We start from the raw sequence: 13,906 nt of genomic DNA, 5'->3' as shown, positions 1-13,906 counted from the left end.
CAATCCCAATTTATCTAGAAAATAAGCGTAACAGTGATTTGTTTTAAAAAATATGTCTTTAATCGCTGTGCTGAGGAGAGCAAGGGAAGGAAGGGGCTGTCCGAGATCCGGCGGGGGGGTGGTGTGAGGAGGGGGGCAGCGGGGGCCCCGTCACCTCAGTCTGTGGACTCCAGCACGGACTCGCTGAGGGCCAGGTCCCAGTAGTGCTCCGCGCCGTGCTTCTTAAAGTGCTCCCGTGCCATGTTCTCCGTGGGGCACTGCTTAAATTTCATTTCACCGAAGCTGCGGTCCTTCGCTGTGCCCTGGGGAGGAGAAAAGCGATGCCTTCCAACCCAGCTCCGGGGAAAATCACGGCAAACAGCTTCAAGTGACTCGGGGAACTCGGGAAAAAACATTTTTCCAGGCTGATGCCTGGAAGGAAAGCGCTGCACGAGCGCTGTGCGGGGGAGACACTCCTAGTTCTGCAGCTCTACGCTACGGAAGGAGTCAGAGCAGCAGGTTTGCGTCTGATCCAAAGCCTCAGAACATCGTTTCTGCCTCAGCCGCTGTCAGACGGGGCTCGCTTCCCTCCAGCCTACACCCCTGTATTGAACTACGTCCGTGACTCACCTCCCAAACCAGAGAGCATTTGTTTGTTTTCTTAACGGATTCCTCGTCGGACTCATCATCATCTGAGAAAAACAAAAAACAAAAGCAACCAATAAAGCTAATTTTAGTCCTGAAAGCAGAGGAAGAGCAGCTTCACCACCCCTCCACGCACAGTTTTACACTTACCCTCTCCCTTTGTGTTCGATGTTTGCTCGTCCCATTTTATTCGATGAAGCATAAGACGTTTGAATTTCTTCTGTGCTTTCGGGCCTGGGGAAGAATCGAGACTGAAATTCACAAAGAGTCCTTTAACCTTCAGTTTTTAGGAAGTTCTAAAAAGCAGCAGAAGCCAAACATCGCCCACTAACACTTCCCAGCACGCCCAGCCAACCAGGCACGGCAAGTAAAGTGCAGCCAGACTGGTCCAGCACTAACACCCCCCGGGGTGGCCGAGCCTTTCCCGCCTTCCTTGGCACGGCACTCGGCTCTGGGCCTCCTCGGGATTTCCTGCTGCCAAACAGGCTCAACACCTCGCAAAAATTATTTGGAGAGGCGCAAACCGTGAGGAACCATGGCAGACAGAGAACTCAGGCTCTCCTCACTCCAAGTATCAGAGATTCAAATCAAGTGCTCTTCTCTTCAACTTCGAACGCGCTGGGTTTTCTAACTGGATTACAATGCGCTCTGCAGTCAGCGCTAACCCCATTAGAGCCGTAATTAAGGGAGTTTCAAACGGCCTCCTTACTTCCTTGTCCTTCCGTAACCCTCAGTCAACAATTTTCACGCTAATTTTTGCTCGAGGCAGCTTTCGACCGATATGCTGTGACCAAAAGCCTGCCTCCGAAGTCCTCACCTCCTTCTACCACGACCACGTTGACATCTTTGTGTAAAACCACCACGCCTGTCAAGTACAGCTGGCCAGCATTCGCCTCGATTTTGAATTTTTTTGCTGGATTGCTCAAGTTTCTGACCCTAAGGATAGGATAAAAAAAAAAACCAAAAAAACAACACACACCACTGGAAAAACAGAACTATTATCACCAGCCGTTAGAGCTCCCTACCCTGCCTCGACTGGGTCCAGCATTTCCTCCTCCAGCTCCTCAGGGGCGTTACCCACCCCTCAAAATGACGCCCATTTATTATCGGACTGCTCAGAGGGGCTGTCGTCCATCCCTTCCCATTCTCATTTCATTTAGATCTTGAAATTTTGCTGATTTCTGGACATCAATGTACCAGGTTAGCTCTGTCAGTCAGGAAATGGCCCTCCTCATCAGAAACTTCAATCCCAGCTGAAATGCTCCAACCCTGACACGTGGTTTTAGTGCTCAGCTATCACAGGATCAATTAAGGACAGAGTTAATGGACGTGTCTTTTGGGACAGTGTAATTACTACAGGCCGGAATTCTTTAATGCTTGATGAAACCTGACGAGCGGATGCACAGCCCTGCTACCGAAGGCTGCTCCTCTCTATCAGCACGTTTCTATTGGGCATTTGTCAGGTTTATTTAGAAAGAGATGTCCGTTGAGCCACCGCCAAGGGCGCCCAGCCCAGCACTCACCTGTACACAGCTATGTGAACTCCCTGCGAAACGTCTTCTTTCAGCTTTTTAATCTTCTTTGCTTTTCGCTGTTCCGCTGTGAGCTTTCTCGCAGCATTTGCTTCTTCGTGAGCTCTGGGTGCAAAGACAGACGCAGCAATAAGCAAAATGCAGCCTACGGAGTATCCGTTACGGCATCAAAACGGATCCTTCTCTTCGTAAGCACAGAGTATGTTCCACAGATCCCAAAGCAGCTGCAACTCCTGCCCAGATTTCTGCCTGCACCTGCCTGAATTAAAGGCTTGTGGGCTTTTTTTAATCCAGTCCAATTCATCCTCTATCTCTTTCTTGAAAACGTTCATTAGTAACAACTGCAACAGCGATCATCATCACAGTAAGAAACTCATTTAATACAGGGCACAAGGCCACTCGCCAGTGGCAAGAGCTGGTCACCAAGACCCAGCTCCCCTCTGGGGGAGTCATTCGAGGCAGCTAAAATAGGCTACAAAAGCAATACGCAGAAAGTCACGCTGCTTCTGCTTTGCTGCATCAGTTCAGGGATTTCGTTCTGTATAAACAAATGCAGCATCAGCACTAAATCCATCTAAAACCGACCCCCCCCCAAAAATACAGTACAATGTGCCACCTACTTCTGTCTCTTTGCCATCTGCGCTCTAACGTGAGCTTCGACTTTTGTTGGGTCCTGAACAGCTTCCGTCCCCAGTACTCGCATCAAGTTTGAAATTCTTACTGCAAGGGAAACAGGAGAGGAACTGTGAGAGGCTCCTGTCGGACGCCAGCTTGCCGTAACAGTAAAGCGCAGAAACACCAGGCACACTTGCAGGCTCATAAACCGACTGTACAGGCAGGTATCGGCTCACACCAAGGCGCACCGATACACCGATCTGTGCAATCCCATAGAGGCTCTGCTGCCTCTGCATTCTTGACCACGCTCAGGCTTGGCACGGGCCACTGGTTTGACAGCGAAGGGCCCGCGTTAGCCCAGAGCTCTGCTCGCAGCCTCCCCGCCGTAGCCGTCATTTACCTTTGGGCTCTGGTGGTGGCATCAGGCCCAGCCTGACTTTCTCTTGCAGCTCCTTCTGGGCTTCTCTCCGAGTCTGTCGCCGCAATTTCTTTTGCTCTTTCTTAGTTAAATAAACACCCAGGGTCACTGGTGTGTCACTGTCCACTGGGAAGAGAAACGAGGCAAAATAAACATAAATCTGCTTTTGAAGATGCAAGAGAAAATACTGCCTGCAACCATTAAACCCGTACCACACTCCGTCATATCCGCACTTTATCGGCAAACCTGACGCCTGCAGCACTTGCAGGCTGTTTGCACCAAACACAGAACGAGGAAAACGGGTTTTGGCTATTTTTATTGATTTTACCAAAAAATAAAATGCTCTGTAGTTATTTTATGTCCCTTCCTCAGGGCAAGAAAGTCAAAACCAACCTGCCGGAGATGAGGAGCTGTGTCTGCACTGCTACCCCACCTACATCATCAATAGGCAAGCAAGCTACTGGTAACCACTACAGGTTTTATATCAAGTTTCCAAAACCAGGGCAGAGACTCTCCCTCCCAATTTCAGCTATCTTTGCAGAGCTTTCAGACTTATCTTTGCATGATTTCTTCTCCTCAGAGGGACAAGAGACCCTGGGCTGCAGTGCTACAAGTAGAGGTTTGCATGCTGGTTCACCCCAGCAGCCGTTCGGGGTATTTTATGTCTAGTTTAACAGCAAAGTCGACCAAAACTGGGGCAGTACCTGGTGGGTTGAGCTGCGCTGGGTGCTCCACGAGGTTTGTGATCCCAAAGTACTCGTCTCTCTTTGAAGACGTTCCCCCTTTTCTAGAAAGGAGAGAGTCGGGCATCATTGCAAACCTCCCAGCCTGAACTCCTGCATTCCCTTAAACACAAGCCACGAAAAAAAACCACAAACAACACTTCCTTTGGGCCAGCCGTGGCAGGTACGTGACACGCACAAATCCCTACCCAAAGCATAGATCTGAGCTTGACGTACTGAAGGAGACACGCAGTGATGTAGTATTAATGCGTAGGTGTCTCCCCCAGCGGAATATCCACCTACATTTCACGGTTAGGAAGCAGGCTTCCCACAAGTCTACCGTGAACAAGACTTGTACAGAACGCTCACACTTAAAAAAAAAAAAAACCCCACAACCCAAAACACACCACCAATTTTGGGCCAAAAAAAAAAAAAAATCCCTCTTAACTCCACGGCAGTCACCTTCTCGGTTGCTGGAGGAATGCTGCCTCCAACAAGGGAGAAGGGCAGCTGCCTACCACCAAGGCAGCTTGCCTCTCTCCCCAAGAGACTTTGGGAGCAAACCTAGTGTCCGCCTGGAGCTCGGAGATCTGCAGGTGGAATTCAGTAGCTGAAGCAGATATATCTGGCCTGATTTACCCAAGGGCTCAACAGACCACCATGTTACTCCCAAGAAGTTCCTCGAGTTTCCTCCTGCGGCAGAAGGATCAAAACCTGGCAAGTAAACTACTTACAGGTCAAGGCCGTTAGGGATGATGTAGGAGTCCCACCACTCTATCTCTGGGATCTCCCCCTCTTTCAGCTCCTTCTTTGGGGTAATAAGAGCCAACTTGGTGGAAGTGTGTATCCCTGTCTTCCTGGCAGCCTGCGAGATCTCTGCCTGCAGTTTTTCTAGTTGAGCCTGAGAAGAAGAAGAAGAGGAAAATGGCACATAAAGGTCATTCTAAAATAGCACAACCTTCAGGAAAAGCACAATATGTATGCACCTGCTGATTTATTTTGATTTCTTTTTTTAAACAATCCAAAGCAGACCGCAGAAGAAACCACACTGCACATGACAGTGCTTTTGCAGAAGCTCACAAACCTGCCAAAAACCTGGTCTTACTACTGAGCATTCTAGGAGCATGGAACAATCCCAAAGGAATATCTCCCTATAGGCACCATATCCTTGGACTTTTCTGTCTAATGAAGCGCTTCTCTCCCATTCTCCCCAAGAATTTGGGCATTTTACCAAGATTCCTTTAAATCTCCACCTCTAGGCTGATCACTTCTGCGGAAAGAACACTGGGCCAGGAGATGATCTATTCTCTTTGGAAATTTTCAGTCTTTTGTTAAAAAAAGAAAAACAAATAGATTTTTGCCTTTCATCAAGTGAAGCTAGCTGTAAGAAAACACTTTCCACATACACGTTCTAATTTGGATGCCTGCCTTTCCAACAAGAATGATGTCAACTGGAAAGTTTCAGGTGACTTCACTAAAAAGCTTCTTACTCAAAGGCACCACAGGTTCCTTCACATCCCAGGAGAGGAGAGTCAACTCCCCTCCCGAACCGAACCCTCACTTCTGTGCTGTCAGTTAGCATGGCAAGACCTCAAATACCTTCGTTCGCAACCTCTGGGCAATTTTCTCAAATTTGCCTTTTTCATGGAACTTAAAGGTGCGTTTCTGACGCTGGGCTGGGGTTATGGAGACTCGGGGGTCAAAGTAAGTGTTCGACTCCATATCTTCCGAGGGCTTTTCTTTAAGCTGTTGTTTGAACTGCTCTCTCTTCACAGCTCTGATGTTTGCTTTTAGGGTTGGCATGCGGTGAGTCAACTCAATCTCTTTACCAGTCGCATCAACAGTTCGGCCTTGCTCATCCAAGATCAGTGGCGTAGGCTTTGTCTGATCTTTCAGCTCCACTTTCCTGGTGGCAAGACAAGATACATTGTGTTAAAATGCGAGTACAGCATTAATTCAAAGAAAACGGGAGCCTTGTTTCCACAGTAAGAACCAAATCGGCCCAAGACTTGTGAAAGGCCCCCTCGTAACACTAAATCTCATCTACGCCACCACAAAGGACTCAAATCTCGCGTGCAGAAGTTGGGAGTCTTACCCAAGGAAGGAGTAACTGCCATTTCACCTCTTTAATATAAAATTTGTCCCTTCAGCAGCCATTAAGGCCACTGCTAGGGAACCAACAGTGCTGGAGAAACCTTTGGTCAGACTCTCCATCGGCATGCTGGCCTTAACGCCCGTCAGGATTACACAGCAAACGGCAGGTACTCACGGCGGCGCGATCCCCATCGCGTGCAGGTTGGCCAGCCCCACCATGTTGGCGTTGCCAATGAGCCCTGGTTTCAAGGCCAGCTGAGCCTGGATTCGGGCCTGCAGCTCCGCAGCTTTCCTGGCCTTCTCAATGGCATCATTCATGAACGTCGCTGCCTGGGAGGGCTGGATCGTGTTGCCGATGGGGAGACGTTCCGATTGGGATGAAGAAGAAATTTTTGGCTGTTGACAGAGAAGGAAGGTTTGTTACATGCCTGTTCCAGCACACCTAAGTGAACACATCATAGCTGAAATGGGGACCACGGCATTTGCCCGTCGCTTCCGGTAGGTACCTGTGGTGTTGGAGGACTGATAAAACTCAGCTGTTTTTTCCTCTCTTCGATCTGCCGGGTGGCTGCCTCCATCATCTGTTTGATCTGTGGCAAGAGAATTGGACAGTGAGTTTTCTTCGCTCTAGCAGAAAGGGTCCTCAGCACCCTTTTACAGCTGCAAACACACGCAAGCCAGCTTAGTGAGAACAGAATTGTATCAAACTGCCCTAACCAACAAACTCCAGCTGCGGAGAAGGAATCTAACAGCGCAGGCACTCTCTGCCAAGACCATTTACTCTCGCTTATGCGAAAAGAACATCCAACCGTTCCCTCACGTTATCGTTAGCCTAACGCACTAGCGGCAGTGAGCCTTATGAAGGGAACAAAGGCAACGATAGTAGCAAACAAAGGACAGGCAAAAGCAACTTGCTATTTTCTTGCTCAGCTTGTGAGATGAATTAAGATGAAGTAAATAAACACTAAACCACATTGATATTCAAGATCCCAGACACTGGCAAGCTCTCTTCTGGGGCAGAGCTCACGTAACACGGCCTAGTTAAGACCGACCTGTAGTTTGGTCAGCATCCCAGGGCTCTCTGACGGTGGGCCTGGAATGACCTCGGGCTCATCCTCAACCTCCTCAAATCGCGGTATGCGCCGCTTCTTGACACCGGAAGATTCCTTGGATACCTCAGAGTCATCACCAAACACATCCTAATGTAAAAGGAGAGGAGGAGAAAACTGTGGTTAAAAACAAAGAGTTCTCCTCACGGACATTGTTTTACGATGAGAAACCAGCATGCGGATCAGATCCAGCACTGTATGGTCAGCAGTGCACTGTGGTTCAGAGTTTTCAGGGTGGCACTCGCAGCCTGACCCACGCGGGTAATCCCACATGAAGCCTGTGCCCTGGTCCCCCACCAAGAGAAGCATCAAGGATGATCCATGCAAGAGCTTGAAGAACAGGAGACATCACAGGGATGTGCCCGTGTAAAAGCCACCATCGTTCTCTCGGGCGGTCAAAGGGGTTTTGGCACTGAGGAGATTTAAGGTCTTGCTCAGCTACCCAGAGAGATGGAAAAAGCCTGCCCACAAGCTGAACTGACTGGGCTAAAATGGTTTCCACATCTTCTGCCAACTTCAGAGGGTTTGGTGAAGGAAGCTGCGCTGTCCCACCATGTCCCCGCCAAAAGGAGGACACAGCCCAGACCCGGGGCAGGTCAGGACACCTACAGCATTCCCTCACGCTCTGACCCAGCCAACTCCAGCTCAGATCCAAAGATGCTGCGCTCAAATTGAGCCGCTCCGGAGAAGCGCAGCTCAGAGAGCAGGCAGAGCAATGACCACGCTGATGGACTCGTATACAGCGTGAGGGTCACAAAACAAAAGTCGAGGTGCATTTTACACAGAGCTCTGTTCAAGCACGCCCCAGCTCAAGAGACTGCGGCCATGGATTTCATCTAGTCAGTGCCTATTTTGTGTACGGTAAACTGGATTTGTCCATGCGACTGTGTTACTGTAGTGTGTGTGTCAAGGTGTTATTTGAAAAGAAAATATACACACCGGTTGTAAGCGTTAGTTGCAATCCCTTCTTCACTATAACGGTTCATATTCTACAAGGACACTTCCTCATCCAGACACAGGTACTTCTTGGAAAACCTACAAGTTCAAGAGAAAGGACTTGCCCATAGTATAAAGTGTGTAAACCATTATGTTTTAGTTCCTGAAACTTCCCAAGCAAGGACCTACCCCACAAGAGTTAATCAAGGAGACAGAAGGCAGGCCAGGCAGTGCGCTGAAGACAGCTAACATGACCAGTACGTAGCATTCTGAATTAATCCACTGCTCGCTGCTGCAAGATCTATGTGTGCAAGTACAAATTCAACTCCAAAACCTGCACTGGGGTGGGGGGGAAGTCAGTCTGTTAAGTATGACCGTGATCTGACAATCTCACTAGACTGTCTCGTGTTACAGCAGGGTCAGGACAGATCTAGATCTTGATGGACGACGTCCAAGAAAGGTAATTCCGGAGAGAGGCATCGACGATATGCGGGCGGGATGCCTGTCCCCGTGCCAGGAGCCAAGAGAAGAGGATAGGTCTGCTCTGCCTCTTCCCAGCCCTGCGTTCGGGTTAGCCGGGAAGCCGAGACTACCGAGACACACCAGCGGACGCTTCACCGGAGAAGAATCACCTACTCCACACCCAGACCCATCCCTGCTCTGCTCTGCCAGCATGAGATCCCCTCTGCAACACGCTGCTGCTCCCTGCCCTCCCCCTGTACTGGCCACGGCCACAAGGAAGATGAGAGGACAAGACAGCCCGAAAGTGGGGACAATCCGAATTCTACTTGTGAAGAAAGGCGGGATCCACAGGCGCTTGCTGTGCCACGGGGCTGCAAGAGTCACCCTGCCAGGCTGCAGCCTGCACCCTGCCACCACAAAGCACCAAGCAGCAATGGGGATTGAGGACATCCCTATCCCTCCGCCATCTCCCCAAGAGGTCAAAAGCAAGTGGGTCGAGGGGAGCAGCTAGGATCCACCAGCCTAGCCGAAATCTTGCTTCCTAACAGCCCCATGGCAGCGCCAGCCCAATACCCAAATTAAAGCGGACCTGCAGCATGGAAATACTTGAAAGACGCTTAGTGGCACCTCTGTTGTGACCAAGAAAGCTGCAGAAGACCAAGGTCCTTTTAAACTACCGTCACTCTCAGGAGGCTGGGACTTGTGAACCCAAACCTCTCCAGATCTTTAAGTTGGGTTGCACTGCTGCTCCTCGGGCTGTACCGAGGAGTACGGAAGCTGTTCTACCACACCATTCATTAATTGGTGCACGTACCCAGACCTGGAGACCATTCTCTGGCACCAGTTAAGGTCTCAGCTAAAGCGTGGGAGAAGAACCAAGTTTCTACCAGAAAACAGGGAGTGCAGGCAGCTGTCTCCCCACACACCTGAAGAGATCCAAATCCCGAACAGGATAATTCTAGCTTATTGAGGTTAAGTGCTGACTAAAACTGTCACAGAGAAACACAGATTGCCATAAAATAGGAACCTCAGAAAAAGCGAAAGGGAACTTACTTTGTAAGCAGGGAGCAGCATGGAGAGTAGCCCCTTTTAAACTCGGTATGCGAGTGATGGAAAAAATGCAATCCCGGAAGATGGCGAGTGAAGTCTTCAAGAGAAGAAAGGAGGTGAAAACAGGTTTGGATGCATGAGACTTCTACCATCCCAAACAAGCGTTAGATGGGAGAAACATGAGAGAGCTATTAAATCCCTGCTGGAATTAACCTTGTGCTACAACAGGGCTTGTCAAAAACCACCTTCTGTTGATTCCGGATGGAAAAATAGAATGAAAACCCATCAGATCACCCACCACAGAGCCCCACTCACTCGCTGATGGGGAGAGCTGGCTGGCAGAGCGAAACACGGCGTGTCTGGGCAAGGAAGAGCAATGGGAAGTTGCTGGGACCACCTATCCCAGGCTCCCAGCGAAAACACGGCACTGCCAATGCAACGGTAAAGAGTACGAACGAAAACAGAGAGATGGAGTCCTATGAAGTTACTCCACTGCACAAGCCTAGCAGAGATAGTTAACGAAATCAAAAGCTTCCGAGCTTCCACCTTGGCCGCCATCAAGGATAGCATGGCGCTACCTCGTAGAGAGAACCGAAAGGTAAAGGCTCACACACTTCATCATGGAGAAGAGTCTTTTCTCTTGAACTTTAAGCATTACAAGATGTACCTCTCTGGAAGAGGAAAGTGTGGCAGAGTACGAGTGCTGCCTTCACGGCCACCAAACCACAGAAAAAAAACAACAATCAATAATCACCTTCAGCTCTCGCTTCCGGTTCCGGTCACTGTTGGATTTGGAGTGCCTGGAGCTTCGACCTTCCTCCACCGCTTCAAAGAGCTTGTCCACAAATCGCAGGGTGGAATCATCAAGAAAGGGTTTCAGGTGGTCTGGAAAAGAAGAGGAGTTGTGTAAATTCAGAATTCACTGCCTGGGATGAGCGGAAGAACGGAGAATTCGCAGAGACTTCTGCAAAGCTGCAAAACACGTATTTAAAGGTGGATTCAACCCCACTAACGCAGTGGGGCCTGCGACTTGCGCTCCGGAGGCCTCTGAGGATCCTGTTGTCAGGAATTTTAAACTCTTAAGGATTAAGGGAGTCCAGGCCTCAACTAGAAAAAAAATTAGGGTTCTAATGGTCAAAAACCCCCCACAGGTTAAATTATCATTTTCAATTTCTTTAGAAACAGAGGCCTGAAATTAATTTTTACTTCCTTAATATTTTGTAACATATTCCAAGGCTTCTGATCATGTCTCACCTGCCTGCGTGGATTTGCATGTACTCACCTCTGCCTCATCAAGGCGGAGTCAGAACCACCCCTGTCCGTACCCCTGCACGTACCTCAAGAGCTTCCAGGTTTTGGGGGGCGGTTTGTTTCTTTTATAAAACTAGCTCAACGCAAACCAGATTTCACACCTGTAAGGACAGCATTCATCCCCCAGACACTGCCAGCCACCACCGGCAACAAAACCACGACCTGCCATGCCGCCTGGCACCACCAGCAGTAGGTTGGTCTGCCGGGAATAGAGGGAGCGAGTTTAGATCCGAATTGAGGCTATTTCATCGAGGCTGTTTACGAATTTGTGTGCACCTATGTTCTCCGTCAAGGGGTCTGACCACCTCTACAAACAGCTGCAGGGTCAGGGTTGGAGCCCACGGGACGTACCGGCTGCTTTCTTTTTATCCATGCCCTTCCCAACGCAGTTCAGTGCTGCAGTGACCACCGTGGGCTCCGAGAACCCCAGAACTCGCTTCACCGTCTTCTCGATCCATGGTTTCAGCTCATCCAATTCCCTTTTGGAGAGCGACATCTTTGCCAGGAGGTGAATTGAATTATCTTGTTTGTACCTGTAAAGAAGATAGATAAAAGAAAAACAGATTAGTAAAAGAAAGTATCAGATTATCATTGCTTGGGTGCCGCGCTTTTCTCCTTCATCGCGGTGAAAGCTCTTGGAGATGACTTTTGCTCCCTTATTTTTAAAACACAAGCTAAAATTAGATGAGTCACACGGGGAGGAAGGGCCTCATAAGTGAGAAACCCACAACCTGAGCAGACAAGATGCAGCATCAGGTCCCGCGAAGGGAAATCATGCTTGCAGATTACTCTGCAGGGAAAGCCCTGAACCTCCTACGTCCCACCAGTCTTCCCTCATGGATGACAGAAGGACACACGGCGAACACCATACCGGTCCTTCCGGATCAGCCTCCACTTTCACACACCACAAACAGGACAAAAACGTTTGGTCTTGGGGTGTTCCTTCACGTCTCGGCTTCTGTCTGAACTTCTCTCAGTTCTTTTCGTGGCTGCTAGGCCAGTCGCTCACGCGCCTCAAGACCCACAAGTTTGCGCTCGATAGTTTCAGAAGAGCAACTGCAAGCCCCCTCGCACAACACGAGCTCAGTAACGCTTCAAGGAGATCTAGAAAAACCTCACAGGCACCTGCTCGCCCTTAATTAGTCCCTACCCTGCGAGGTTCACAAACTACTTTGAACATGCTCCGCTTCACCCGTATTTAAAAGTTCAGCACATGCCTGGCTGCCTCTGTGTTCACTGCTTAAAGCAGCAGCTGCCGTTGGCAAAGCCAAAATTACCCATTTTTCAGGGCAAAAATTTCTCACTGTTAATAGTTAGCGGTTCTCAAGCTACCGGCCCCAGTCTGCAGATGTAATAACTTTTAATTAGACACCCAGGCTCTAATCTGATTTGGAAACCAAGTCTCCTCTATCTGGAAACCGGAGAAAATCTTCTTAAGAAAATATGTTTGACCTCGGCATTTCTTCCCCACACGAAAAGACCCACAGAGCCTTGATGTTAACAGGGGTCTATTTTAACAGAAATCAGATCACAGTTATCGTTCCTAAAAGTGATAATTAAGAGCCTGGGTGTTAATTCTAAGGAAGTACTTCTCGATTTGGGATCTGCAAACAGCAGCCAAGAGAATCTACGGGTTTAAATCTACGTGCTCCCTCTGGAGAGTTCTTCCCTCTCTACAGCCAAAAGCCTGAAAATCTCTATGGCCTTGTACTTCTTACAGCAAATTTCTTCATGATATATTTAAAAGCAGCATCAAATACAGGCCAGAACAGTATTACAGAATTTCACCTATAAATTTTGACTTCGTAGTATGTAACGCTTCAGGCCAAAGCTGGAGATTCAAGACAAGTGGAAATAATTAATTGCTACACTTACACATCAATAGCTTTGTGCGCGTATGCTATTAAAACGCTGAACTTATATAATTAGTGCTTCTTTGAAATTCTGTATTAATCTTTAACTTCTGTAATCTAATAAGGACCGACAGAGGAGCGCAACAGGTTTAACGGTGTTCCACTGGGAACACCGGGAGAGGAAACACGCCGTTCAGTGTCCGTAGGGAAGGCCAGCATCAGTCCCCCTTGGACTGCGGGGACTCCTGGGGACGCACGGGGCATCCACAAGGAACCTAGTGGGGAAATGACACCTCTTACATCAGGGTTTTTTTTGTGTATATATATACACATATATGTATATATAGGGACTAACCGTCTTTGCTATGTTACTTCCCGGAATGGTGAGAACCTGAAGCCGATGCTTCCGCGGCCAGACAAACTCCTTCCTTCAAGGATCAAAAAAAACCCACAAAACCCACAAGAGTTCAGCTCCGCCACCTAAAACTCGCCCGCCTGAAGTCACAATTCCTGCTGAGGCGCCGGTCCCGAGGAGAGGTCGGTGTCGCACACCAAGGACGCGCCTTTGCACGCCCGGTCGCCACTGAACTGCTCGAACTCGCCGCTGGAGATCCCCGGCGGCCCCCGCAGCCGGTACCCGCGAAGTACCGTTGCCTCCCGCCCGGCCCCAGCTTCCCCCCCCCCACCCCCCCAGGCCCGGAGCAGCGCAGCGGCCCGACCCGGGAGCGGAGCGGGACCCCTCGGCGCAGCCCCGGCCCCAGCGCGGAGGGACGGCGGCGAAGGGCTCTGCGCTGGCTGGGCCCGGCCCCGGGGCCGCCTCAGGCGCGGCCTCCCCGGTGCCGCCGCTCCCTTCAGCCGCGGCCTCTCCAGCCCGGCGCCCCCCTCCCTCCCCTCCTCCTTCCGGGCCTCCCCTCCTTCCCTCACCGGAGCGGGCGGGGCGGGGCGCGGCCCCGGCAGGCCCCGGCCCGGTCAACGACGGTTCTGACGGCGACGGCACGTCGCGACGGAAGCGGAAATGGCCGCGCGGCGCCTGCGCGCCCGCTCGCGCGGGAGCTGCCGGGAAGGAGGAGGGCGGGACGTGTAGTGCGGGGGCGGGGCGGGCCCCCCGCGCCCCGCCCACATCACGTGGCTGGAGAACACCCGCCTCCCCCTCCCCTTCTTTTTCCCGCCACCGCGCGTC

The 13,906-nt window shown here is 50.4% G+C and overlaps 1 protein-coding gene across 2 annotated transcripts; it reads right to left on the bottom strand.

The window, feature by feature from the left end:
- Positions 1 to 155: 155 nt before the first annotated feature.
- LOC309416506 (U4/U6 small nuclear ribonucleoprotein Prp3) lies at positions 156 to 11,369 on the bottom strand (the record flags this gene model as incomplete). 2 transcript variants are annotated; one of them, XM_082016049.1, is made up of 15 exons in its annotated part: positions 156 to 302; positions 610 to 671; positions 775 to 858; positions 1,442 to 1,560; positions 2,148 to 2,261; positions 2,777 to 2,876; positions 3,172 to 3,315; positions 3,894 to 3,976; positions 4,646 to 4,812; positions 5,511 to 5,817; positions 6,181 to 6,401; positions 6,512 to 6,595; positions 7,058 to 7,204; positions 10,317 to 10,447; positions 11,225 to 11,369. In XM_082016049.1, the coding sequence occupies 15 exons, from the start codon at positions 11,367 to 11,369 to the stop codon at positions 156 to 158; spliced, it is 2,055 nt and encodes a 684-aa protein (XP_081872175.1). The 2 variants fall into 2 exon arrangements, with proteins under 2 accessions (XP_081872175.1, XP_081872176.1); XM_082016050.1 differs by having other exon boundaries at positions 6,181 to 6,377.
- Between the last annotated feature and the right edge of the window lie 2,537 nt (positions 11,370 to 13,906).

The sequence above is a fragment of the Phaethon aethereus genome (genome assembly GCF_964289735.1).
Source record: "Phaethon aethereus genome assembly, contig: HAP1_SCAFFOLD_543, whole genome shotgun sequence".
Classification (NCBI taxonomy): Eukaryota; Metazoa; Chordata; class Aves; order Phaethontiformes; family Phaethontidae; genus Phaethon; species Phaethon aethereus.
This window is presented reverse-complemented; position numbering and strand designations above follow the sequence as displayed.